At 66.7% G+C, this 22,843-nt stretch overlaps 1 protein-coding gene across 2 annotated transcripts; it reads left to right on the forward strand.

The window, feature by feature from the left end:
* Window positions 1–1,839: 1,839 nt before the first annotated feature.
* On the forward strand, window positions 1,840–21,702 carry CFAP100 (cilia and flagella associated protein 100). 2 transcript variants are annotated; one of them, XM_069497713.1, is made up of 17 exons: window positions 1,840–2,878; window positions 5,551–5,643; window positions 7,843–7,917; window positions 9,426–9,526; window positions 10,232–10,424; window positions 12,346–12,413; window positions 12,515–12,678; window positions 12,901–12,981; window positions 13,371–13,549; window positions 13,815–13,856; window positions 13,941–14,058; window positions 15,521–15,569; window positions 15,660–15,811; window positions 17,902–18,037; window positions 19,060–19,265; window positions 19,801–19,894; window positions 20,684–21,702. In XM_069497713.1, exons 2-17 carry the CDS (start codon window positions 5,592–5,594, stop codon window positions 20,795–20,797), a joined length of 1,824 nt encoding a protein of 607 aa, XP_069353814.1. In that variant the 5' UTR covers window positions 1,840–2,878; window positions 5,551–5,591; the 3' UTR covers window positions 20,798–21,702. The 2 variants fall into 2 exon arrangements, with proteins under 2 accessions (XP_069353814.1, XP_069353815.1); XM_069497714.1 differs by lacking the exons at window positions 1,840–2,878; window positions 5,551–5,643; window positions 7,843–7,917 and adding an exon at window positions 9,018–9,233.
* Window positions 21,703–22,843: the final 1,141 nt, after the last annotated feature.

The raw sequence follows: 22,843 nt of genomic DNA on the forward strand, positions 1-22,843 counted from the left end.
GAGGCTGAGGCAGGAGGATCGCTTGAGCCCAAGAGGTTGAGGCTGCTGTGAGTGAGGCTGACGCCACGGCACTCTAGCCCGGGCGACAGAGCGAGACTCTGTCTCAAAAAAAAAAAAATAATAATAATAAAATAAAATAAAGCAGGAAAGGAAAGGAGAGAACCTGTTAGAGCTGGGGAGGTAAGCGGTGTTCGATGACACTCCTCTTTCTGGCTTGGGACAGAAAATGGGTTTCTGCACTTGGGAAGCCAGTGTGTCCTCAGGCGAGCGGCCTTGCTGCCCTGCACCCCACACCCCTGCACTGTCCCGTCCCCCCGTCCCCATCCCCAGGGCCTGTGCAGACGCCCCCTCCCTCGGCGCCAACCCTGTCCTCTGGCGTGTGGCGTTTTAAAGCAAGGATCCCAGAGGCAGAACTGGTTAACTCACTTCTAACCCACTTTGCCTGGGTAGCGCCAGGGCTGGCTGGGAGCCCCGTGCCAGCTCCCGTTCCTCCTGCAGGGCGGGGCCCGCACTCTGCTGGGGTCACTGCAGGACCCCCCCCCCACAAAATCGTCTCCCAGCCCCCGCCAGGCCCCAGGCTGTCCCCAAGGCCGAGAGCTCTGCAGCGGCCGGGAAAGAAGCCTTTGTCTGGTCAGGCTGTGGCTGGAACTTTCTTTCCAGGCCCCTGGCCACTTCTTGCAAAAGCAAATGTTTCTCATCGAGCGTCAGGGCATCTCGCCACCGTGGCAGAGGCCAGAAAAGTCCGGGTCTTGAACGGCTAGAGCCTCTCAGATGGCAGACGTGGTCTGTCCTCTCTGTGCTGGGGAGCGTGAGGCCCAGACTGGGGGGGGGGGCGGGACTCTGCTTTTGCGGGAACCACTCAGGGTGACAGCCACACGCCAGGGACCAGCAGGCATTTGGGCCACACGCGTGAACACCACAGGCGACGATTTCTGCCTTCAAGGAGCCTGTTTTCAGGCTGGGCGCGGTGGCTCACGCCTGTCATCCCAGCACTCTGGGAGGCCGAGGCGGGAGGATCGCTCGAGGTCAGGGGTTCGAGACCAGCCTGAGCAAGAGCGAGACCCCGTCTCTACTAAAAATAGAAAGAAATTAGCTGGACAACTAAAAACATATAGAAAAAAGGAGCCGGGCGTGGTGGCGCATGCCTGTCGTCCCAGCTACTCGGGAGGCTGAAGCAGGAGGATCGCTTGAGCCCTGGAGTTTGAGGCCAGCCTGGACAACATAGCAAGACCCCATCTCTACAAAAAAGAAAAAAGGAAAAATGAGCCGGGCGTGGTGGCGCATGCCTGTCGTCCCAGCTACTCGGGAGGCCGAGGCAGGAGGATTGCTGGAGCCCAGGAGTCTGAGGCTGCTGTGAGCGAGGCTGACGCCACGGCACTCTAGCCCGGGCGACAGAGCCAGACTCTGTCTCAAAAAAAAAGAAAAAAAAAAAGAGCTTGTTTTCCACGAAGGGCAGCAGAAAACAAACGGTAGACTCAGAGAGTGAGCGGTTGGGCCTGTCTGAAGGGACAGAACTGAGAAATGATGGGACCGTAGGGGACGGTGCTCCGGGGGTGTCAGGCTGAGTGCTCGGCCAGTGTTAACCCATTTGATGCCAGCGCAGCCCTGTAAAGCGGGTCTCCTTGTCATCCTGCTTTGTAGAATCTGCTGAGGCCCAGAGAGGGCAAGTAACTTGCCCCAGGCCACACAGCTGGAAGAAGGTAACCACGCCAGGATTTGAACCCAGGTGTTGGCATCGCGGCAAAGGGACTCTGCGGGCTTTGGGGCCCTCCCGGACACCTCTGCGGATCTCCGCAAGCAGGCTAAGCAAGGAAGGCGCTTTCGAGGACACCACGGTGCGTCCTGCTCGCTGCGCACGGGTCACCCGTCCCCAAGCCGGGCCCCACCCCCCCGGCCATCCGTGCGTCGCTGTCGCCCTTTACGCAGACACGCGACACCGTCACCAGCCGCCATCCGTCCGCTCGCTAGGCACCCTACGGATCCAGCACCTCCCGTGCGCCCGGCGTTGGGGACAGGGGACACGGGACACGGCTCCTGTCCTCATGAGACACCCCCGACCCCCCAACACGGGCCGGTTGTGAAATGACCTTCGCTTTGGGGGCCGCAATGAAGACGCATCAGCCCAGATTTGGGGGCAGGGATGGCGGGACGCGGACAGCAAGGACAGTCCCACTGGGACCACGTCGCCGGGCTGCCCCCAGCTCCAAGCAGCCTCTGGCCACCTTCAACCCCCCAGAGACGCGTGGGAAACTCTGGCCATCGCGGTGGCAACTCTAGGAGGGGTCTCCTGACGTCGCCGCTTTGGGAGGACACAGGGGCAGGGGCGCCGAGCTGGGGAGGACCGGACACCCCGCGTCCCCTGGCCGCAAACAGCTGGTAAATTGGGACGATCTCGGATGTCACCTCACCCCTGCGCTCTCTCCCCTCCCCCCCCCCCGTCCCCTCGCCTCTCCGTTTGCCGGTCGCGCCTGTCCCCGCGTCGGGTCCCTTCCCCTGGAGCAGGAGCGCCCGGACCTCGGCCAGCCACGGGCGTCTCGGAATTGTCACCAGACCCGGCTGCCGGGTGTCCCCGCGCGCGCGCGGGGCTTGCGATGCTGCGGCGGGGACTACAAAGTGACCTTTCTAACGAGGTCCCCAGCGTTGCGGAGGCCGCTGGCGGCGGGGACCCCGCTCGGAAGAGCCGCCCCTCCGGTTTGGGGCCGCATGGACCCGTCCCCAGCGCCCGCGGCCCCGCCCCCCGCCCGGCGCGGCCCCGCCCCCCCTGCCCGGGCCTCGGTGACGTCACAGCCGGCCGGAAGAACGGTTGCCATGGTGACGTGAAACGGAGCGCGCGGCGCGTGGAGCGGAGAAGTGGGGCGCGGACGCGGGCGCAGGCCGGGTGCGTGCGCGGGGCGCGGGGAGCGGGACGGGGACCGCGGGGGGCGGCCGTGCGGGGCCGGGGCCGGGGGGACCCCTCCAGGCGTCCCCGGGGAGGCCCCTTGCGACCCTGCCCGCCCCTCCTGCTCGCATGGCACTGGCTTTATCACAAAGCCACCACCCACCCCTCCCTGGTCCCCGCGCCCCTCCCGGTCCCCGCGCCCCCCTCCCGGTCCCCCCGCCCCCCTCCCGGTCCCCGCGCCCCTCCCTGGTCCCCCCGCGACCCCCCCCCCCCGGTCCCCGCGCCCCTCCCTGGTCCCCCCGCCCCTCCCCGGTCCCCGCGCCCCCCCCCGTCCCCGCGCCCCCCCCCCGGTCCCCGCGCCCCCCCCCCGGTCCCCGCGCCCCCCCCCGGTCCCCGCGCCCCCCCCCCGGTCCCCGCGCCCCCCTCCCGGTCCCCGCGCCCCCCCCCCCGGTCCCCGCGCCCCCCCCCCGGTCCCCGCGCCCCCCCCCCCGGTCCCCGCGCCCCCCCCCCGGTCCCCGCGCCCCCCCCCCGGTCCCCGCGCCCCCCCCCCGGTCCCCGCGCCCCCCCCCCGGTCCCCGCGCCCCCCTCCCGGTCCCCGCGCCCCCCTCCCGGTCCCCGCGCCCCCCTCCCGGTCCCCGCGCCCCTCCCTGGTCCCCGCTCCCCTCCCTGGTCCCCGAGCCCCTGCCTGGTCCCCCTACCCCTCCCTGGTCCCCCCGCGCCCCTCCCTGGTCCCCCTACCCCTCCCTGGTCCCCGCGCCCCTCCCTGGTCCCCGCGCCCCTCCCTGGTCCCCCTACCCCTCCCTGGTCCCCGCGCCCCCCCCCGGTCCCCGCGCCCCTCCCTGGTCCCCCTACCCCTCCCTGGTCCCCCCGCGCCCCTCCCTGGTCCCCCCGCACCCCTCCCTGGTCCCCGCGCCCCTCCCTGGTCCCCCCGCCCCTCCCTGGTCCCCCCGCCCCTCCCTGGTCCCCCGCGCCCCTCCCTGGTCCCCCCGCGCCCCTGCCTGGTCCCCCCGCCCCTCCCTGGTCCCCGAGCCCCTGCCTGGTCCCCCCGCCCCTCCCTGGTCCCCGCGCCCCTCCCTGGTCCCCCGCGCCCCTCCCTGGTCCCCGCGCCCCTCCCTGGTCCTCCGGGCCCCTCCCTGGTCCCCCCACCCCTGTGCGCACCTCGCTCTGTCGCCCCAGGGGGAGCCCCGCCAAGCCGGGGGGTCAGGGGCGCGGCCCTGGGACACGGGGGGTCCCTCTGCACAGGGGACTGCAGCTGGCATGTCGCAGGGACCCCGCAAGCCAGTATTAGAGTCAAAGGACCTTGGGTTCAGTCCCGCTCTAGCCCTTCCCGGCTGTGTCGCTGTGGACCCCGGGGCTGAAGCTCAGCCGACCCCCCTGCAAAGGGGAAAATCCGCTCCTCGAGGGGTCGAGGGATGGCCAGGGCGCGTGGCGGGCAGGAAAGACCCCCGTTCTCTTGAAGGTGGCATTCCAGCAGGGAACAGACGGGCGCTGATTTCTTTTTAAAGTGGTCGCCAGGGCCGGGCACGGGGGCTCAGGCCTGTAGTCCCAGCACTCGGGGAGGCCGAGGCGCGAGGATCGCTCGAGGTCGGGAGTTCGAGACCAGCCTGAGCAAGAGCGAGACCCCATCTCTACTAAAAATAGAAAGAAATTAGCTGGATAACTAAAAATATAGAAAAAAAAAATGAGCCGGGCGTGGTGGCACATGCCTGTAGTCCCAGCTACTCGGGAGGCTGAGGCAGGAGGATGGCTTGAGCCCTGGAGTTTGAGGCCAGCCTGGACAACATAGCAAGACCCCATCTTTACAAAAAAGAAAAATGAGCCGGGTGTGGTAGCACATGCCTGTCATCCCAGCGACTCGGGAGGCTGAGGCAGGAGGATGGCTTGAGCCCAGGAGTCTGAGGCTGCTGTGAGTGAGGCTGACGCCACGGCACTCTAGCCCGGGCGACAGAGCGAGACTCTGTCTCAAAAAAAAAAAAAAATTACAGTGATCATCAGATATTGGCAATTGCAGAGAAGAGAATTCATGGCGGTCCCACATGGGGGTGGGGTGAAAGAAAGAACTCTGGATGTGGTAGTGAGGGAAGGGGTGACATTTGAGCTCCATTTTTTTTTTTTGTGACAGAGTCTCGCTCTGTGGCCCGGGCTAGAGTGCCGTGGCGTCAGCCTCGCTCACAGCAACCTCAGACTCCTGGGCTCAAGCCATCCTCCTGCCTCAGCCTCTCGAGTCGCTGGGACGACAGGCATGCGCCACCACGCCCGGCTCATTTTTTCTATATATATTTTTAGCTGTCCAGCTCATTTCTTTCTATTTTTAGTAGAGACGGGGTCTCGCTCTTGCTCAGGCTGGTCTCGAACTCCTGACCTCGAGCGATCCTCCCGCCTCGGCCTCCCAGAGTAGCCAGGGTGACAGGCCTGAGCCCCCGCGCCCGGCCTAGGGAGGATATTTTTGGCCCAGGAAGCCTCACATGCAAAGGCCCTGAGGCAGACTGAGGTTCATGTGTTCTAAGAGGGCAAAGAACCAAATCCGGGAAGGGGCAGTGGACCCAGCAGGGGTGTGACAGGTCGGAGCACGTAGGAGTCGGCCACGTGGTGAACCCAGCTGTTGTCGGCCACTCGGGAGAGGACGGTGTGCGCCTGGGGACCGGCCAGCTCATCACTGTGTCCCTCCCCAGGTGACGGTCTCCTTTAGCCGAGCTCACACTTTGCATCGACCATGATGTCCAGGACAAAGTCCACCAGGGTCTCCAAGAGCGTCACCTACGACAGTAAGTACTGGGGTGGGCTTTCCAGAGCTCCAGGACGGCCTCGAACCTTCAGACGGGGAGGTCTAGACTCACTCGAGGGTTCAGATGGTTCTAGATTAAGCCACGGGGGAGGAATCACAGTTTGCCATGTCCCCTGAGACGCCATGGATGACAGTTTCCTGCCACTGCGTAACAAAGTATCGCCAGCAACTGGTGGCTTAAACCACAGGGATTTCCTATGTCCCAGCTCTGGAGCCTGGAAGTCTGGGATGGAGGTGTGGCCTGGGTTGGTCCCTCCTGAGAGCTGTGTGGGGCTGTCCCTGAGCCTTAATGAAGAATTCCCTACGCTCTTTGTGCTTTTGAGCTGAATAGTCATCCCATAGTGTGGCTGTATCATAATTTATTTAACCAGGCAACTGTTTTGTTTTGTTTTGAGACAGAGTCTCGCTCTGTCACCCGGGCTAGAGTGCCATGGCGTCAGCCTCACTCACAGCAACCTCAGACTCCTGGGCTCAAGCGATCCTCCTGCCTCAGCCTCCCGAGTAGCTGGGACGACAGGCATGCGCCACCACGCCCGGCTCATTTTTCTTTTTTTCTTTTTTGTAGAGATGGGGTCTTGCTATGTTGTCCAGGCTAGCCTCAAACTCCTGGGCTCAAGCGATCCTCCTGCCTCAGCCTCCCGAGTAGCTGGGACTACAGGAATGCGCCACCACGCCTGGCTGATTTTTCTTTTCTTTTTTGTAGAGATGGGGTCTTGCTATGTTGTCCAGGCTGGCCTCAAACTCCGGGGCTCAAACCATCCTCCTGCCTCAGCCTCCCGAGTAGCTGGGACGACAGGCCTGCGCCACCACGCCCGGCTCATTTGTTCTATATATTTTTAGCTGTCCAGCTCATTTCTTTCTATTTTTAGTAGAGATGGGGGTCTCGCTCTTGCTCAGGCTGGTCTCGAACTCCTGACCTCGAGCGATCCTCCCGCCTCGGCCTCCCAGAGTGCCGGGATGACAGGCGGGAGCCACCACCACGCCCGGCCTGCTCCCAGATTTTTGACTGCTCTGGTTCCCCCAGGGAGGCGGAATCACACGGTATTAACCCTTTAGCGACTGGCGTATTTAGCTCAGCATAAGGTCGTCAAGGTCCGACCCCGTTGTGGCATGTGTCAGCGTTCCCTTCCTTTTCACGGCTGCGTCCACTGTGTGGCTGGACGTCATTGTCCATTCATCCGCCCACTGATGGGACCCCGGGGTGGCTTCCACGTCTTGCTATGGCGAACGACACTGCTATAAAAATGGGGGCACCTGTCTCGGCTTGAGTGCCACCTCCCTGCACCCTCTGCCTCCCCTGTCAGCATTCTGAGGTCACCCCCGGTCACTCTGGGAGCCCACAGCCCCTTCCCCAGCTGGCCCCAAGATGCCTAGCTGCCTGTGAAGCCCTGTGATTGGGGACACGCTGTGACAGCTACTACCCTGCTGGCGTGGCCCGGGGTCGCTGAGCTCCGGATCATTCCTGGGTCAGCATGGAGGAGGCGTCAGGCCAAAGCTGTTCTTCCCCGTGGGGACTTATTGCAGAGAACACCAGGCAGCGGGGTCCCCATGGGAACACGTCACCTGCAGAAACGGGGGTGCTGAACAGCCCACCCCTGGGACGGAGACATGCCACCGTCTGGGGGGCTAGTGGGACCCTGGCTTCCAGGCCAGCCCCCCTCGCCCCGGGTGAGCCAGTTCTGTGTTAGGGGGGCCACTTCTCACCGTGGGGTGGGAGGTCCCGGAGGGACAGGGGGGTCCCTGAGTCCTCCATCCAAGCCCTAAGGGAAGCCCCAGGCGGCCAGGCGCTGACCAGCCCGGGAGCCCGAGGCTGGGGACCCTTGGGCTCCCTGGGCCTCAGTGTGTCCATCTGCGAAATGGTCCCGCGCTGCGACTCAAAGGAACAAACCGGAGGTTAAAAACAGAGGCCCACGCACCTGCCGTGTGCGAGCCAGGTGTGTGTGTGTGTCAGACACGGTCAAGGCCCGTGTCCAGCACAGTTCTCCCAGCCTCCCGGCGAAGGCGGTGCCAGCGTGTCAGATGTGGAAACCGAGGCTCGGGGAAGCCACGCTCGGCGGGCAGATGAGGACGCCGAGGCCACAGCCCCCTCCCCCGCCGGGTGTCTGCCTCGCGCGGTGATGGCAGCTCTCACGGCCAGACGAGTCACTGCCGGGGTGGCCCCCGCTTTGTGTCCCTGCAGAACACGTCCTGGAATCCGTGCAGGAGAGCTCTCCAATTGCTGAAGAAAAGCCGGAGAAACGGGCGAAAAAAAAAGGTAAACCTTCACGCCGGGGGTGGGTGAGGGGCAGGCAAACCCTGTCCCTCTGCTCCCAGGGCCCCTCAGAGCCGGTCTGGGGCGCGAAGAGGGAGGGAAATGTTTCTTCCGCATCAGGGACTGAGTCACGGGGTCCTGCACGAACACGGGTGTCAACACAGTGGGATTGGTTTGTTCGTCCACGCGTGGGGAATGGCGGAGGCGGTGTCCGGGCGGAGGCGGTGTCCGACTGCCTGAGCCTCCCCAAACAGCAGTTCTGGGACATCATCGAGGTGACCGGGTCCCGGGTCTTCCTGTCCCACCAGAAAGGGATTAGGGCTTTCAGCGGCCAGGTTGCCTCTCGGGCACACAAGGGCTGCTGCAGCGCCGGCCTGAGCCCAGCGGATTCCAGGCAGGGAAACGTTGCAAAGGGACGTTGTGCCAAACTGGCCATGTGCCAACTCAGCCTTCCTGGGAAAGGGGTTAATCCCGTACCTTGGAGTGCAGGGACTCCCTCCTGTCCCTCTGCCCCCCGGGGTCACGGGCCACTGTGACCCTCCACACACGTGCAGCTGTGAGCGTGTTCTCCGCGTGTTCTCCGCTTTAGAAGCCAGACTCCGCCTCTCGCCCCACCCTGCTTCCTTGGCGTTTTTTTTTTTTTTTGCTTTTTTTGTTTTTTTTTTTTTTTTTGAGACAGAGTCTGGCTCTGTCACCCGGGCTAGAGTGTCGTGGCGTCAGCCTCGCTCATCGCTCACAGTAGCCTCAGACTCCTGGGCTCAAGCGATCCTCCTGCCTCAGCCTCCCGAGTAGCTGGGACGACAGGCATGCACCACCACGCCCGGCTCATTTTTCTTTTTTGTAGAGATGGGGTCTTGCTATGTTGTCCAGGCTGGCCTCAGACTCCTGGCTTCAAGCCATCCTCCTGCCTCAGCCTCCCGAGTAGCTGGGACGACAGGCATGCGCCACCACGCCCGGCTCATTTTTCTTTTTTGTAGAGATGGGGTCTTGCTATGTTGTCCAGGCTGGCCTCAAACTCCAGGTCTCAAGCCATCCTCCTGCCTCAGCCTCCCAAAGTTTTTGGGATGACTGGTGTGAGCCACCGTACCCCGCCCAGGGGGACCTTGGGGGAGTTTCTTAACTGCCCCGTGCCTCAGTTTCCCTGCTGGTAAAACGGGGGAAGGGAGGAGCGGGCTTGCTGCTTCCCCCAGGCTCCTCAGGTGCAGACATTAGGCTCCGGAATCCCTCCTCTCTGAGAGGGGACAGATTTTAAATGCTGGGGACTGTGTTCACAAGGTCCCTTTCAGAGACGCCGGGGACGGAAGCCCAACTCAGACCAGGTTAGACCACAGAGGTGACTTTCCGGAGCTCGAAGATCCAGGGGTGGGCTTCAGGCATGGCTTGATCCAGCAGAGCTCCAGCTCCTGCTGGGACATGCTGGGCTGGCGGGAGGGGGGACAGGAGACCGAGGGCACAGGCCACCGCCCGCAAGAGCTGGCCCCTCTCTGCAACGAGGTGTGTCTCCCTTTCAGAGCCTCGGACCCCCCCTGCCCGTGCGTCTAACCCTTTCCATATGTCCGGGGACGAGGACTTCTTCCTGCTCAGACAGCAGGAGCGGGACAAGGCGCTCTTGGTGAGTATCAAGGACAGAGCGGAGCAGCTTCCCTGCCTCGGTGCCGCCCCCTCTCTCAGCCGAACAGTGCTCACATGTCCCCTCTCAGGGGAGCACGTTCCTCAGTTCACTCTCCCTATAGAACAGTCCATGGCTCACCGCTTCCTGCAGAGGCAGGTGGAAACCCCGCCTGGCTCTCAGATGTCCCCGTCGTCCCCAGTCCCTCACCAGTGTTCCCGGGCTTTGATTGGGCGCCACCTCCCCACCCCCAGCCTTCCCGGTCGCTCTCGGGGACTCGAGGTCGCTGAGATTCTTTCCAGGAGCGGGTCCAGGGCAGCTGGGACCAGCCCGCTGGAATCAGCCAGCCGGGCGCTGGTGGAAATGCAGGTTCTCTGACCCTGCTCCAGCTTCCAGATCAGGCTCTGAGGTGGCCCTGGGCGTGGTGGCACATGCCTGTCATCCCAGCTACTCGGGAGGCTGAGGCAGGAGGATCGCTTGAGCCCAGGAGTTTCAGGCTAGCCTGGACAACATAGCAAGACCCCATGTCTACAAAAAAGAAAAATTAGCCAGGCATGGTGGCGCATGCCTGTCGTCCCAGCTACTTGGGAGGCCGAGGCAGGAGGATCGCTTGAGCTCAGGAGTCTGAGGTTGCTGTGAGCGAGGCTGAGGCCACGGCGCTCTAGCCCGGGCCACAGAGCGACCCCCGGCCTGGCCTGCCGCCCCCAGGAGCGCGAGCGGAGGAAGCAGCTGCGCGTGTTCGAGAAGATGACCTACTCCGCCAAGGTGTCGGCCAAACGCAGCATCCTCCTGCGGCAGCTGCAGCTGGAGGAGGAGACCGCGGACCAGGAGGCGCGCACGGAGGGGGAGCAGCTGGCCGCCTTCCGCGACAACGTCCTCTGGAAGCTCGGGGTCACCAGAGGTGCTGTCCGGCCAGCCGCCACCGGCGGGTGCGGGGAGGACCTTGGGCTGTCACCCCCACTCCCCCCAACAACCCCGCAGCGTGTAGGCAGCCCTGGTTTCTGCACAGCCCGGCACCTTCCGTGCCAGGCGCCGGGCACGGGTGCGAAATGCTTTTCAGGGCTTGGGGAAGGGTGGCCTCTTCCGCGTGTCCCTCACCTCCCTTGGTCACAAAGGCAAACTACAGGGGGACCCTTACCGGGGGCTGGTGTCAGTGACCCAGCTCAGAGGAGGGGTGTAGAGCACGGTCAGGTGTTTGCAGACACGGAGACCAGGGTCCCCTTGTGTCACACTGTGTTGTCATCCTTGTTCCAGTTCGTTAGCATTATTTTTTATTTATTTATTTTGAGACAGAGTCTGGCTCTGTCGCCCGGGCTAGAGTGCCGTGGCGTCAGCCTCGCTCACAGCAGCCTCAGACTCCTGGGCTCAAGCCATCCTCCTGCCTCGGCCTCCCGAGTAGCTGGGACGACAGGCATGCGCCACCATGCCCGGCTCATTTTTCTTTTTTGTAGAGATGGGGTCTTGCTATGTTGTCCAGGCTGGCCTCAAACTCCGGGGCTCAAACCATCCTCCCGCCTCAGCCTCCCAGGTAGCTGGGACGACAGGCGTGCACCACCACGCCTGGCTAATTTTGCTATATATTTTCAGCTGTCCAGCTCATTTCTTTCTATTTTTAGTAGAGACGGGGTCTCGCTCTTGCTCAGGCTGGTCTCGAACTCCTGACCTCGAGCGATCCTCGCGCCTCGGCCTCCTCAGAGTGCTGGGATGACAGGTGTGAGCCACCGCACGTGCCCGGCCTGATTTCTTGTATTTTATTTAGAGACGGGGTCTTGCTATGTTGTCCAGGCTGGTCTGCCCAGAGTGCTGGGATGACAGGCGGGAGCCACCGCGCCCCAGCCCTGAATGCGTGTTAACATTGTAGCAACGCAGAGAAATAAAGTATATTAACAGCACAGAGTCAGAGAGCAGCGGGGCTCGGAAAGTCCTGGAACGCCCGGGAGCACAGGTGCTCTGAATTGAGTATAAAAAACTCGAAAGGGCCGCCCACCTCGAACAGGTGTGGCCCGTTGCGGTCCGAGCCGGCCGGGATAACCCACGTGCCGGGGCGTGGGCCGGGAGAGCCCCTTTTGGTGCCTGCCTGTGTCCTCTGCGTCCCAAGACGCGGGGGAGAGGCAGGAGGCAGGGGACGGCTGGAGCCGGCGGGTGTGTGTACAGGACTTATCAGGACCTTGACTCGGTGAGGGGCAGAGACGTCGCCAAGGTCGCCTAGGTAGGCCAAGCCGGGGGCGTGTGCGAGGCACCTGGATTCTGGGACACGGCCCTTGTACCAGCCCCCGCCCGCGCCCCAGGGCTCCCCGGTTTGGAGGTTCTTCCCACAGTTCCCGGAGGCTCCAAAGTCGGGAGCTTCCTCTCCAGTAAGGCCTTGTCCCCAAGCTCCGGAAGGTTCTCCAGACGCCCCTCAGTGTCCCCCCTCCCACCCGGTTTCAACCCTGGCTGTGGAGACTTCGCCGCCGCTCAGACCGGGCTCTGGAGACGGAGGGTCCCTCCCCACCCCCCACCATGGGGGTCTGGGGGTCTCGGGGTCTCTCCCTGCCCCCACCGTGGCTAGTGAGGAGTGTTTTATTATGACGTTCAGCTAGGTTGAAATTTCCACGGGCTGGGAGGGGTCCGGAGGCTGCGACAGCAAGAGAGACTCAAAGTCAGACCTAGGAAGGACTTCCCACCTGGCACGGGGGCTCCAGGCGAGGGGAGTGTGGAGCCTTCTCTCCTTGGGCTGGAGACAGAGGGCTGCTGCGACCTGTCACCGTCCTGTAGTCACCTGCCCGGGAAGCCAGCGGCTGTCTGTCCTCACCCGCGGCCCGGGCCGCCTCTCGTTTTCGTAGAACGGAAACTGGAGCCCGGAAACACTAGCGGCTACGTGGAGCAGAAGCGGCAGATGTTCCTCATCCAGGTAGGACAGCCGCCTGGGCGGGGCGGGGAGGGGACTGTCCCCAGGGCGGAGGGGTGGCCGGCGCTGTGACTTCCGCGCCCCCCCCCCCCCCCCCGCCCCAGTACGCCCTGGAGATGAAGCGTGTGGAGATCCAGCGGCTGGAGATGCTGGCGGCCCGGGAGGAGGCCCGGCTGGAGCGGGCGGAGAAATCCCTGGAGAAGGACGCGGCTCTGTTCGAAGAGTTTCTCCGGGACAATGACCGCAGCTCCGTGCAGGCCATGAGAGTGTGAGCCCCCGCCCCCCGCCTGGCCCGGTGACATCATCCCCTGGTGTCCCCTGGTGTCCCCTGGGCAGTGTGCAAGCCCCCCGGCCCGACCCACCCAACCCAGAGCGCGCCACGGTGCTCCAAGTGGCAGGGCCACCCCAGCTCATGGGGACGGGGGGTGGGGGGTGGGGAGGTTGGGGACAGTCTGCCACCAGCCCCCCTGTACCCTCCCCGCCCCCGCAGTGCTGAGAAGGAGACCAAAGCCAGGATGCAGAAGATCCTCGAGATCCAGGACCTCACCATCCAGATCATGAATATCAAAAGGTGAGGGCAAAAGGGCGCGCTGGGCAGCCCCCACCGCCCGTCCCCGTCCCCATTGCCGTCCCCGTCCCCGTCCCCGGCCGACCTGGCTCCCGGCCCCTGGTCCCTCCGGCGTTTGGCCCCTGCAAACCTCAGCCTCTGCCTCTCAGGGACTCGAAGCTCCCAGGACGCTGCTGCCCATTTTACAGATGGGGAGACTGAGGCCAAGAGGCATTCAGTGACTTTGCCAAAGCCACAGCGGCGGGACGGGGGCCCAGGTGGGCTCAGCAGCTCCCTGGGCTCCAGCCTGAGAGCGAGAGAGAGAGAGAGAGGCCGGCAGAGTCCCCAGGGTGGAGGGGACAGGTCAGGCTCTGGGCGGAGCCTGAGGGCCACCTCCCTGTCCCCGGGCCTAGCGAGATCTCCAGATTTGAAGACAATCTGCGGCATTACAAGGTCTACAAGGACTTCCTGTACAAGCTGTCACCCCGGGAGTGGTTCGAAGAACAGGAGAAGAACCGCTCGGCCCTCAAGAAAGCCAAGGAGGCCGCGGAGGACCCCAGAGAGGGCGCTGTCTCCTCAGCCGCGGACCAAGGTGGCAGAAAAGAGAACGCGGGTCCCCCCCAGGGTTCGCTCTGCCAGGGGTCCACTGAGACCCCGAGCTCAGCTCACAGCCTGGGCTCTGCAGAAGGGCGTTTGCTCTCAACTCAGACCCGGGGGGCTGCTGTCCCCGCAAGCGCCTCGGAGGGGGAGTCCTGGGGGGAGGGGGAGTCCTCTGAGCAGTGTCACCTGGAACCTGGCTCCAGCTGAGACCCTCTGGGACCTCCTCCCACCCCGCACCCCTGCTTTGCTTCCTGTAGGCGCAGGGATCAAGGGCAGGATACTCTCCACGCTGGCCAGAGGTACTTGGACGTGGCAGGCTGGAGGGGGCCCCCTGCACCCCGGGCCGGCACACGTGGACGACACCATCCCCCTGCTTCCTCCAGAGGGCCAGGCCACCAAGAAGTTCTCCAAGTTTGTGCAGGGGACGCGGCTGGGACGCATCCTGTCCGACGGCAGCTCCCAGCTAAGCAGCCAGCCCAGCGAGCCGCCGGGCTCCCAAGGGTGAGCGGGCTCGGGGGTCCTGGAAGGGACCAGGGCCTGGTGGCACCGGGCGTGAGGAATGAGGCCGATGCCGCAGGGAGTGATGGGGCCGCTGGTTTTTATTGGATTCTTGGCCTTTTTCTTACAGTTCTCTGTTACTTATTTTGTTTATTGAGACCGAGTCTGGCTCTGTCACCCGGGCTAGAGTGCCGTGGCGTCAGCCTCGCTCACAGCAGCCTCAGACTCCTGGGCTCAAGTGATCCTCCTGCCTCAGCCTCCCGAGGAGCTGGGACTACAGGCATCGCCACCACGCCCGGCAAATTTTTCTTTTTTTGTTTTTTGTAGAGATGGGGTCTTGCTATGTTGTCCAGGCTGGCCTCAAACTCCAGGTCTCAAGCCATCCTCCTACCTCGGCCTCCCGAGTAGCTGGGACTGCAGGCATGCGCCACCACGCCTGGCTGATTTTTCTTATTTTTTGTAGAGATGGGGTCTTACTATATTGCCCAGGCTGGTCTCAAACTCTTGGCTTTAAGAGATCCTCCTGCCTCAGCCTCCCCAAGAGGGCTGGGATTTAACACAGATATTCTCCTGTGTTTTCTTTTGGAAGCTTCTGGAAGGGTTATCGGCTTGGACGAGGGCGGTGGTGGCGGCTGGGGACATCCTGGGGCTGGAGGGCGGCTCCCTCGTCTGTCCCCGGCTGGTGGCACCTCACCGTCCTTGGCAGGGCCTGGGTCCTCCTCTCTCCATCTTCCTTTCTCTGCATCGGCCCGGCCCCCTCCTGTGACTCGTCCCCCACTTGTTCTCGAGCTGGGTGTCCCCCACCCCCCCAACGTCCCGTGTCCCCAACTGATGCTTCTCTAGCTGGAAAAGGACCGGAGCTCTGCCAGCGCCCAAGCTCGTGACATTGAGCCAGGTGGCTGGCAGAGCTGGGGACGTCCTCGCTTATAGAATGGGCATCCGTGTGAGGCCCGGCGGGAGGGGACTTTAGTTGTCACTGTATCACGGCCCCTCCTCTGGGAAGGCGTCCCCCAAGGGAGCTCCCACAGGGCCTCGGACGTGGGGTCGGGCGGGGCCTGGCGTCTCCGAGCCCAGGTTCCTGGCGCGGCCACCCCTCGGCCAGTGACAACGGCAGGTCCCCGGGGTCACAGGCTCAGCTGTGAGTGGGGCCACCAGGGACTGGCTCCAGATAGGGGACAGGGGGTGGTGGTGGGCAGCAGGCCTTGAAGGCCGTGCTCAAATAAAGGAATTGGGGGCCGGGGAGCAGGTGCAAAGGCCCTGAGGTAGGGCCAGTCCCTGGGGCGGAGTGACCTCCAGTGCTGGGCACGGGGGGGGGTGGCTGGGGGCTGCAAGGACAGTGGCCTGTAGGTGGCAGGAGGCGGCCAAGCTTCATGCCAGCTGGCGTGGGACGCGTTGGTGGCATTTGGAAGCCACAGCCCCGGCTGCAGAGCACAGGCCGGGCCCTGAGCCTGTCGTCTCTCCGCAGGTCGAGCTCTCCGGTCCCCACGCAGGAGGACCCCGACAGCGACGGGGAGGTCAGTGGCCCCCCCGTCCCTCCCCCTGGTCCCCCTGGTCCCCCGGGTCCCCCCCAGCCGCCCCCCAGCCCCCCGCTGCGTGGGTCGCAGGAGCTGCACTTGTACTTCACGGAGCCGCAGCAGCTGCTGGACGTCTTCACGGAGCTGGAGGAGCAGAACCTGCTGCTGATCCAGAACACGCAGGAGACGGAGGAGGCCATGGAGGACCTGGGCCGCACGCTCAGGAACACGCAGAGCCGCATGTGGGTCCCGCGCACACGCGGTCGGACCCGTGGGGGGGGGCGTGGCCCGGGAGGGGGCGTGGCCCGGGAGGGGGCGTGGCCCCTGGGTGGGGCGGAGCAGAACCCCTCTAGGGGCGTGGCCCCTGGGGGGGCGGGGTGGAGCAGAGCCCGTCTAGGGGCGTGGCCCGGGAGGGGGCGTGGCCCGTGGGGTGGGGCGGAGCAGAGCCCGTCTAGGGGCGTGGCCTGGGAGGGGCGTGTCCCCCTGGGGCGGGGTGGAGCAGGGCCCCCCAGGGGCGTGGCCTGGGAGGGGGCGTGGCGGAGCAGAGCCCCTCTAGGGGCGTGGCCTGGGAGGGGGCGTGTCCCCCTGGGGCAGGGTAGAGCAGAGCCTGGGGAGGGGCGTGGCCCGGGGAGGAGGCATGGCCCATGGGGCGGGGTGGAGCAGAGCCCCTCTAGGGGTGTGGCCCGGGAGGGGGCGTGGCCCTGGGGCGGGGTGGAGCAGAGCCCCCTCTAGGGGCGTGGCCGTGGGGCAGGGTGGAGCAGAGCCCCTCTAGGGGCGTGGCCCAGGGAGGGGCGTGGCCCTGGGGTGGGGTGGAGCACACCTCCCTAGAGGCGTGGCCTAGGTGCGGCCTGGGGAGGGGCGTGGCCCCTGGGGCAGGGCGGAACAGGGCCCCCTCTAGGGGCGTGGCCTGGGGAGGTGTGTGGTCTGGAGGCGTGGCCTGGAGATGGTGCGCGGTGGAGCAGGGCCCCCTCTAGGGGCGTGGCTTGGGGTGGGGGCGTGGCCCTGGGGCGGGGCGGAGCAGGGCCCCCTCGAGGGGCGTGGCCTAGGGCGGGGGCATGTCCCCTGGGGCAGGGCGGAGCAGGGCCCTCTCCAGGGGCGTGGCCTGGGGCCGGGCGTGTCCTCCTGGGGCAGGATGGAGCGGCCCCCTCTAGGGACGTGGCCTGGGGCAGGGCGTGGCCTGGGGTGGGGCGTGGCCTGGAGATGGTGCGTGGTGGAGCAGAGCCCCCTCTAGGGGCGTGGCCTGGGGAGGGGCGTGTCCCCCTGGCGCGGGGCGGAGCAGGGCTCCCTCTAGGGGCGTGGTCTGGGACGAGGGGGCGTGTCCCCTGGGGCGGGGTGGAGCAGAGCCCCCTCTAGGGGCGTGGCCTAGGGTGGGGGCGTGTCCCCTGGGGCAGGGCGGAGCAGGGCCCCCTCTGGGGGCGTGGCCTAGGGCGGGGGCGTGTCCCCTGGGGCGGGGCGGAGCAGGGCCCCCTCTGGGGGCGTGGCCTAGGGCGGGGGCGTGTCCCCTGGGGAGGGATGGAGCAGGGCCCTCTCCAGGGGCGTGGCCGGGGGAGGGGGCGTGTCTTCCTGGGGAGGGGCGGAGCAGTGCTCCCTCTAGGGGCGTGGCCTGGGGAGGGGGCGTGTCCCTGGGGCGGCGCGGAGCAACCCCCGCCCACCCCGCCCGGCGCAGCCAGGCTCCCGGGACCCCCCAGCGCGGATCCCCGAGGGCGCCCCAAGCAGTCGGTCGCGTGGAAGGTACTGGAAGCTGCTGCGTCTTCAGCAGCGTGGACAGGGGTCGGGGGAGGAGGAGGCGCCGCCGTGAGCAGGGGGACCCGGCCCCGGGGTGAGTCCCCCAGGAGGGGCTGGGGACAGAGAGAGCTTCTTAGAGGACGGAGGTGTCTGGGTTTGTCCCTGGGGACATCGCAGCCCCCCAGGTTCCGGCCGGAGGGGCAGCAGAGGCCAGGTGGGTGCCAGGCTGTCACCTGGAGCCCACCTGAGGCTGTTGTGGCCACCGGCCTTCCCCCAGTCCCCTCCTCGGGGAGCCACCAGGGCAGGGTTGGTGACGCTTGCGTAACTTTGTGACTGTACCAAAAACTAGCGAATTGTACGCTTTGAGTTTATGGTATGTTAATTTCATTATAGGCAAATGATAGCTCAGTTATTCATTTTATTTAATATCAATGTTAAAGACTTAAACTGTCCCCCGCAGTCCGCCGGCATCCTTGACCCCTGGGCGTGGGGACACTTGGTTTGGGGACGGCGCTGGGCTGGGGACGGTCAGACCCAGCTGGGGGAGGGGAGGGGGACTTGCCCGGAGCCGCGCTGAGCAGGTGGCCCTGCCGGTCCCCCCACGCAGGGACAAGGAGGTCAACCACCTGAAGCAGTGGATCACCACGATGACCATGTCCATCGCCAAGGAGGAGGAAACCGCCGCCGAGCTGGAGCTCAAGGCCCGGGTCTTCCACTTCGGCGAGTACATGGGTGACGAGCAGGTAGGGCCGGGAGTCGGGGACAGGGTGGGGGAGGGGGAGTAGGGGTGTCCCCAAGCCGGGCTGGGAGGGCGAGGGACTTCTGAGACACCAGGAGGCCAAGGAGTGATGTTCCCAGAGCCCGGCCGAGGGTTGGGCACGTCTCCCACCCTGGCGGCGTGTTGGGGGACCCCCGTCCCGGTTCCCTCTCGAGTTAAAGGCGCGTGGGACGCAGCCGTGAGCAGGACGGCGGTGGGGGGGGGGCCGGAGCAGTCCCGGGCTCCCTGGAGGAGGGGACGGGGCCTCGGTGGGCTCCCTGGAGGAGGGGACGGGGCCTCGGTGGGCTCCCTGGAGGAGGGGACGGGGCCTCGGTGGGCTCCCTGGAGGAGGGGACGGGGCCTCGGTGGGCTCCCTGGAGGAGGGGACGGGGCCTCGGTGGGCTCCCTGGAGGAGGGGACGGGGCCTCGGTGGGCTCCCTGGAGGAGGGGACGGGGCCTCGGTGGGCTCCCTGGAGGAGGGGACGGGACCTCGGTGGGCTCCCTGGAGGAGGGGACGGGGCCTCGGTGGGCTCCCTGGAGGAGGGGACGGGGCCTCGGTGGGCTCCCTGGAGGAGGGGACGGGGCCTCGGTGGGCTCCCTGGAGGAGGGGACGGGGCCTCGGTGGGCTCCCTGGAGGAGGGGACGGGGCCTTGGTGGGCTCCGTGAAGCAGCTCGGGGAGGGGGAGACACAGGCAGGAACCCCAGCGGGGGGGGGGCTGGAGCCAGGATCCGGCTGACCATGGTGGCGGGGGGCAGGGTGGCGGGGGGCTCTGCCCCAGAAAAATCCTGTCCCCCAAGTTGTGTGTGAGCCCAGGCTTCCAGAGCTCCCGCTGCCTGCCGGGCCGGCCCTGGGGGTGGGGGGGGGGTCCCTTGGCCACTCCCCGCCCTGGGTGGCGAGCGTGCCACGGCCGAGGCAGGGGTCTGGGCGGGCCGGGGGAGCGGGGTCCGGGCGCAGGACTCCCCCAGACCCCCGCCGGTCACCCCGCAGCAGGCCACCCTGCCCCGCAGGACAGGCTGCTGGACAGCCTGAACCTCAAGGTGCTGGACGTGTACCGCCACTGCGTGGGCGGCCAGCAGGAGGCCAGCCTGGGCACCGTGCAGATGCTGACGGTCATCGAGCGCCAGCTGGACGACCTGCTCGAGAACCTGGAGCACGTGCCGCCGGCCAAGATCGAGCAGGCGGAGAAGGCCAAGGAGAAGGAGCGGCGGCTGCGGTGAGCTCCGGGGGGTCCCCAACCCTCTGGGGGGTCCCCAAACCCTCCATCCCCAACCCTTGGGGGGTCCCCAAACCCTCCATCCCCAACCCTCTGGGGGGGTCCCCAACCCTCCAGGGCATCCCCAACCCTCCGGGGGGATCCCCACCCAGAGTACACCCTGGGGAGGGGCGGATATTGGGCTCGGCTGGAGCCATCCAGAAAGGCTTCCTGGAGGGGGTGACGGTGCCCAGGGAGTGTGGCCCAGCATGGACACCAGTACAGGGCTTAGGCAGGGGACAAACGGGCCCGGCAGGGCTCCATTAGCTTGTTCCCTCGGGCCGGATCGAAGTGGCCAGGGCCCGGGGGAGGGGAGGGTGGGGTGTCGGGGCCCGGGGAGCCCCCCCAGGATCCCCAGGTCGGAGGTGAGCGGCAGGGGCAGGTGACGCGAGGGCACCAGGACGCCACACGAGGGCGAGAGGACGCGGGGTCCCTCTCGAGAGGGAGGACGGTGCCCGCGAGCAGGGGGCTCACGGCCGCCCCCCGCCCGGCCCAGCCTCCGCGAGGAGAAGGCCCGGATGCAGAAGCTGCTGCAGGAGGAGCGCGTGCTGCGGGCGCAGGCCCGGGCCCAGGCCGAGGTCAAGAAGAAGGTGGGCAGGGTCGCCCCGGGGGCGGGGCCGCTGCTGGGGGGGCGGGGTCGCTGCTGGGGGGGCGGGGTCGCTGCTGGGGGGGCGGGGTCGCTGCGGGGGGGCGGGGCCGCTGCTGGGGGGGCGGGGCCGCTGCTGGGGGGGCGGGGTCGCTGCGGGGGGGCGGGGTCGCTGCTGGGGGGGCGGGGTCGCTGCTGGGGGGGCGGGGTCGCTGCGGGGGGGCGGGGCCGCTGCTGGGGGGGCGGGGCCGCTGCTGGGGGGGCGGGGTCGCTGCTGGGGGGGCGGGGTCGCTGCTGGGGGGGCGGGGTCGCTGCGGGGGGACGGGGCAGGCTGGGTGGCCGAGGGCCCGCAGCCCGAGGCCCCCGATACCTGGGCTGGGGAGGGGGGGCAGCTGCCCCGGAGCCAGGCCGGGGAGCAGCGGGGTCGCCCACGGTCGTGCCCCCACGGGTCCCCCTGTCCCCCCGGCCTGGCCAGGTGCCCCCACCCGCCTACACGCCACGCCCAGCTCCTCACCTGTCACAGGGTGGGGTCCTCCTCCGGTCACAGTGTCCTGAGGACCCCGGCCAACGGGGGCCTGGCGCTCAGCGCAGCCCCCATCACACCAGCAAGGCCGGGGTGGGGGGGGGATCGTCATTCCCAGGCTGTCACCCCGGGAGGGCCAAACGCCGTGGGGGTCTCCTCTGGGCCCCCCCTTGCGGGGCCTGTGCCCAGCGGGGGGCGAGGGGGGCGAGGGGGCGAGGGGGCGGGCGTCCCCCGCACCCCCGGGAGCTCACTGAGGCCACCCCCCCGCAGCGAGGCCGCAGGCTGGCCTGCCGCTCCCGGCCCCCCGCCTTCCAGACCCGGGCGGCGTCGGACCACCGGGTGCTGGACAAGGCCAAGGAGGAGATGCTGTTTTTCTTCACCTGATTGTCCCCAGCGCCAGGGCGGGCGCGGCCACGTCCCAGCGGTGGATGACGCGGAGGGACCGGCTGGGTCCCCGGGGAGGGCCCCGTCTGTCTGTGCTCCCGAAATAAACCCCTATCGCTTTCGTGTCCCGACAGCCTGTGTGACGAGGCGGCCGCTGTCACCGCACCGCAGTGGCCCGCTCTTTGGTCACTGGCCCCACGCAAACGCTTGAGGGGTGCGGGGGCGCCCCAGGCTGAGAGAGAGACGGAGGCCAGGTCCACGTGGGGGAGGTGGCGGGAGGTCAGCCGCGATGTCACGAGAAAAGCTAGCAGCGAGCCGCGGTGGCCCGGGAGGCGGTGGCACGTGGCTCCACGGCCCACAGCCTGGTCCCCGGGGAGGGAGGGGCGGCCCCAGGCCACCCGGCGGCTGTGAGGAGCCTTCTGGGGGACAGTCACAGCCCCCGAGCTGGAGTCCCGGAAGCCACCACTTACAGAAGGGGCTTGAGCTCCCCCGGGGGCGGCCGCCCCCTCTCAGAGCCGCACAGCAGACAGAGGACACAGCCCCAGGCGTTGGTGGCATTCCCGAAAGCCAGGGCCCCAGGATCCAAGAAACACAGACGCACAAGAAGTTGGGAGGATTCCGAGTCTTAGGAGCAAAACAGCATCTCAATAAACACATACTTCAAAAGGCACAAGGCAAAAACAAAACAAAACACCAAAAACCGTTCCCGAGGGGCCCTGGGTCGGCCCCTTTAACCAACCCACCCACCCGTGCGCGTCCCGGCCGGTCCTTTCAGAGGATGACCCTCACCCCGTCAAGGCACGGATGTGCCCTACGCTCGTCTTCGACCTTGACAATGGAAGCCGCGCGCGCACCGTAATTACAGTCCGGCTCGTGAGGGATCGCACTCAGCGCACGGCTGCGTAAGCCGTGGCCAGATAACTATTCAACATTCTTCCCCAATACAGAGTTTTGTAAAAAAAAAAATCTTGAAGTTTTAACGCTACCGGCCGCATGCTCTGAGCTATGATGCGGTGGAGGAGGAGGAGGGGAGAGAGGAGGAGGAGGGAGGAGGAGGGAGGAGGGGGAGGAGGGAGAGGGGGAGGGGAGAGGGGGAGGGGAGAGGGGGAGGAGGGAGAGGGGGAGGGGAGAGGGGGAGGGGAGGGGGGAGGGGAGGGGAGGGGAGGAGGAGGGGGAAGAGTAGGGGGAAGAGGAGGAGGAGGAAGGAGGGGAAGAGGACGGGGAGGAGGAGGGGAAGAAGACGGGGAGGAGGAGGGGAAGAGGACGGGGAGGAGGAGGGGGGAGGGGGGAAGAGGAGGAGGGGGGAGGGGGGAAGAGGAGGAGGAGGGGGGAGGGGGGAAGAGGAGGAGGAGGGGGGAGGGGGGAAGAGGAGGAGGAGGGGGGAGGGGAGGAGGAGGGAGGGGAGGAGGAGGAGAAAGGGGAGGGAGAGGGGGAGGAGGAGGAGGGGCAGGAGGAGGAGGAGGAGGAAGGGGATGGAGGTGAAGGAGGAGGGGGGAGGAGGAGGGGGATGGAGGTGAAGGAGGAGGGGGAGGAGGAGGGGGATGGAGGTGAAGGAGGAGGGGGAGGGAGAGGGGGAGGAGGGGGAGGGAGAGGGGGAGGAGGGGGAGGGAGAGGGGGAGGAGGGGAGGAGGAGGGGGAGGAGGAGGAGGAGGGAGAGGGGGAGGGAGAGGAGGAGAGAGAGGAGGGGGAGAGGGAGGGGGAGGGGGGGAGGAGGAGGGGGAGGGGGAGGAGGAGGGGGAGGAGGGGGAGGAGGAGGGGGGAAGAGGAGGAGGAGGGAGGAGTGGGAGGAGGAGTGGGAGGAGGGGGCGGAGGGGGAGGAGGAGGGGGCGGCGGGGGAGGGGGAGGGGGAGGGGGAGGAGGGGGAGGAGGAGGCGGGGGAGGAGGGGGAGGAGGAGGAGTGGGAGGAGGAGGGGGAGGGGGAGGGGGAGGAGGGAGAGGGAGGAGGGGGAGGAGGGAGAGGGAGGAGGGGGAGGAGAGAGAGGGAGGAGGGGGAGGAGGAGGAGGGGAGGAGGAGGAGGGAGAGGAAGAGGAGGAGGAGGGAGAGGG

Source organism: Eulemur rufifrons, chromosome 22, assembly GCF_041146395.1.
Source record: "Eulemur rufifrons isolate Redbay chromosome 22, OSU_ERuf_1, whole genome shotgun sequence".
Taxonomy (NCBI): Eukaryota; Metazoa; Chordata; class Mammalia; order Primates; family Lemuridae; genus Eulemur; species Eulemur rufifrons.

Coding starts and splice junctions, on each gene's coding strand:
- CFAP100 (XM_069497713.1), top strand. CDS start 5,592: ATGATGTCCAGGACAAAGTCCACCAGGGTCTCCAAGAGCGTCACCTAC. Junction 12,414..12,514: donor GGCAGATGTTCCTCATCCAG/GTAGGACAGCCG, acceptor CCCCCGCCCCAG/TACGCCCTGGAGATGAAGCG. Junction 12,982..13,370: donor CAGATCATGAATATCAAAAG/GTGAGGGCAAAA, acceptor CCCCGGGCCTAG/CGAGATCTCCAGATTTGAAG.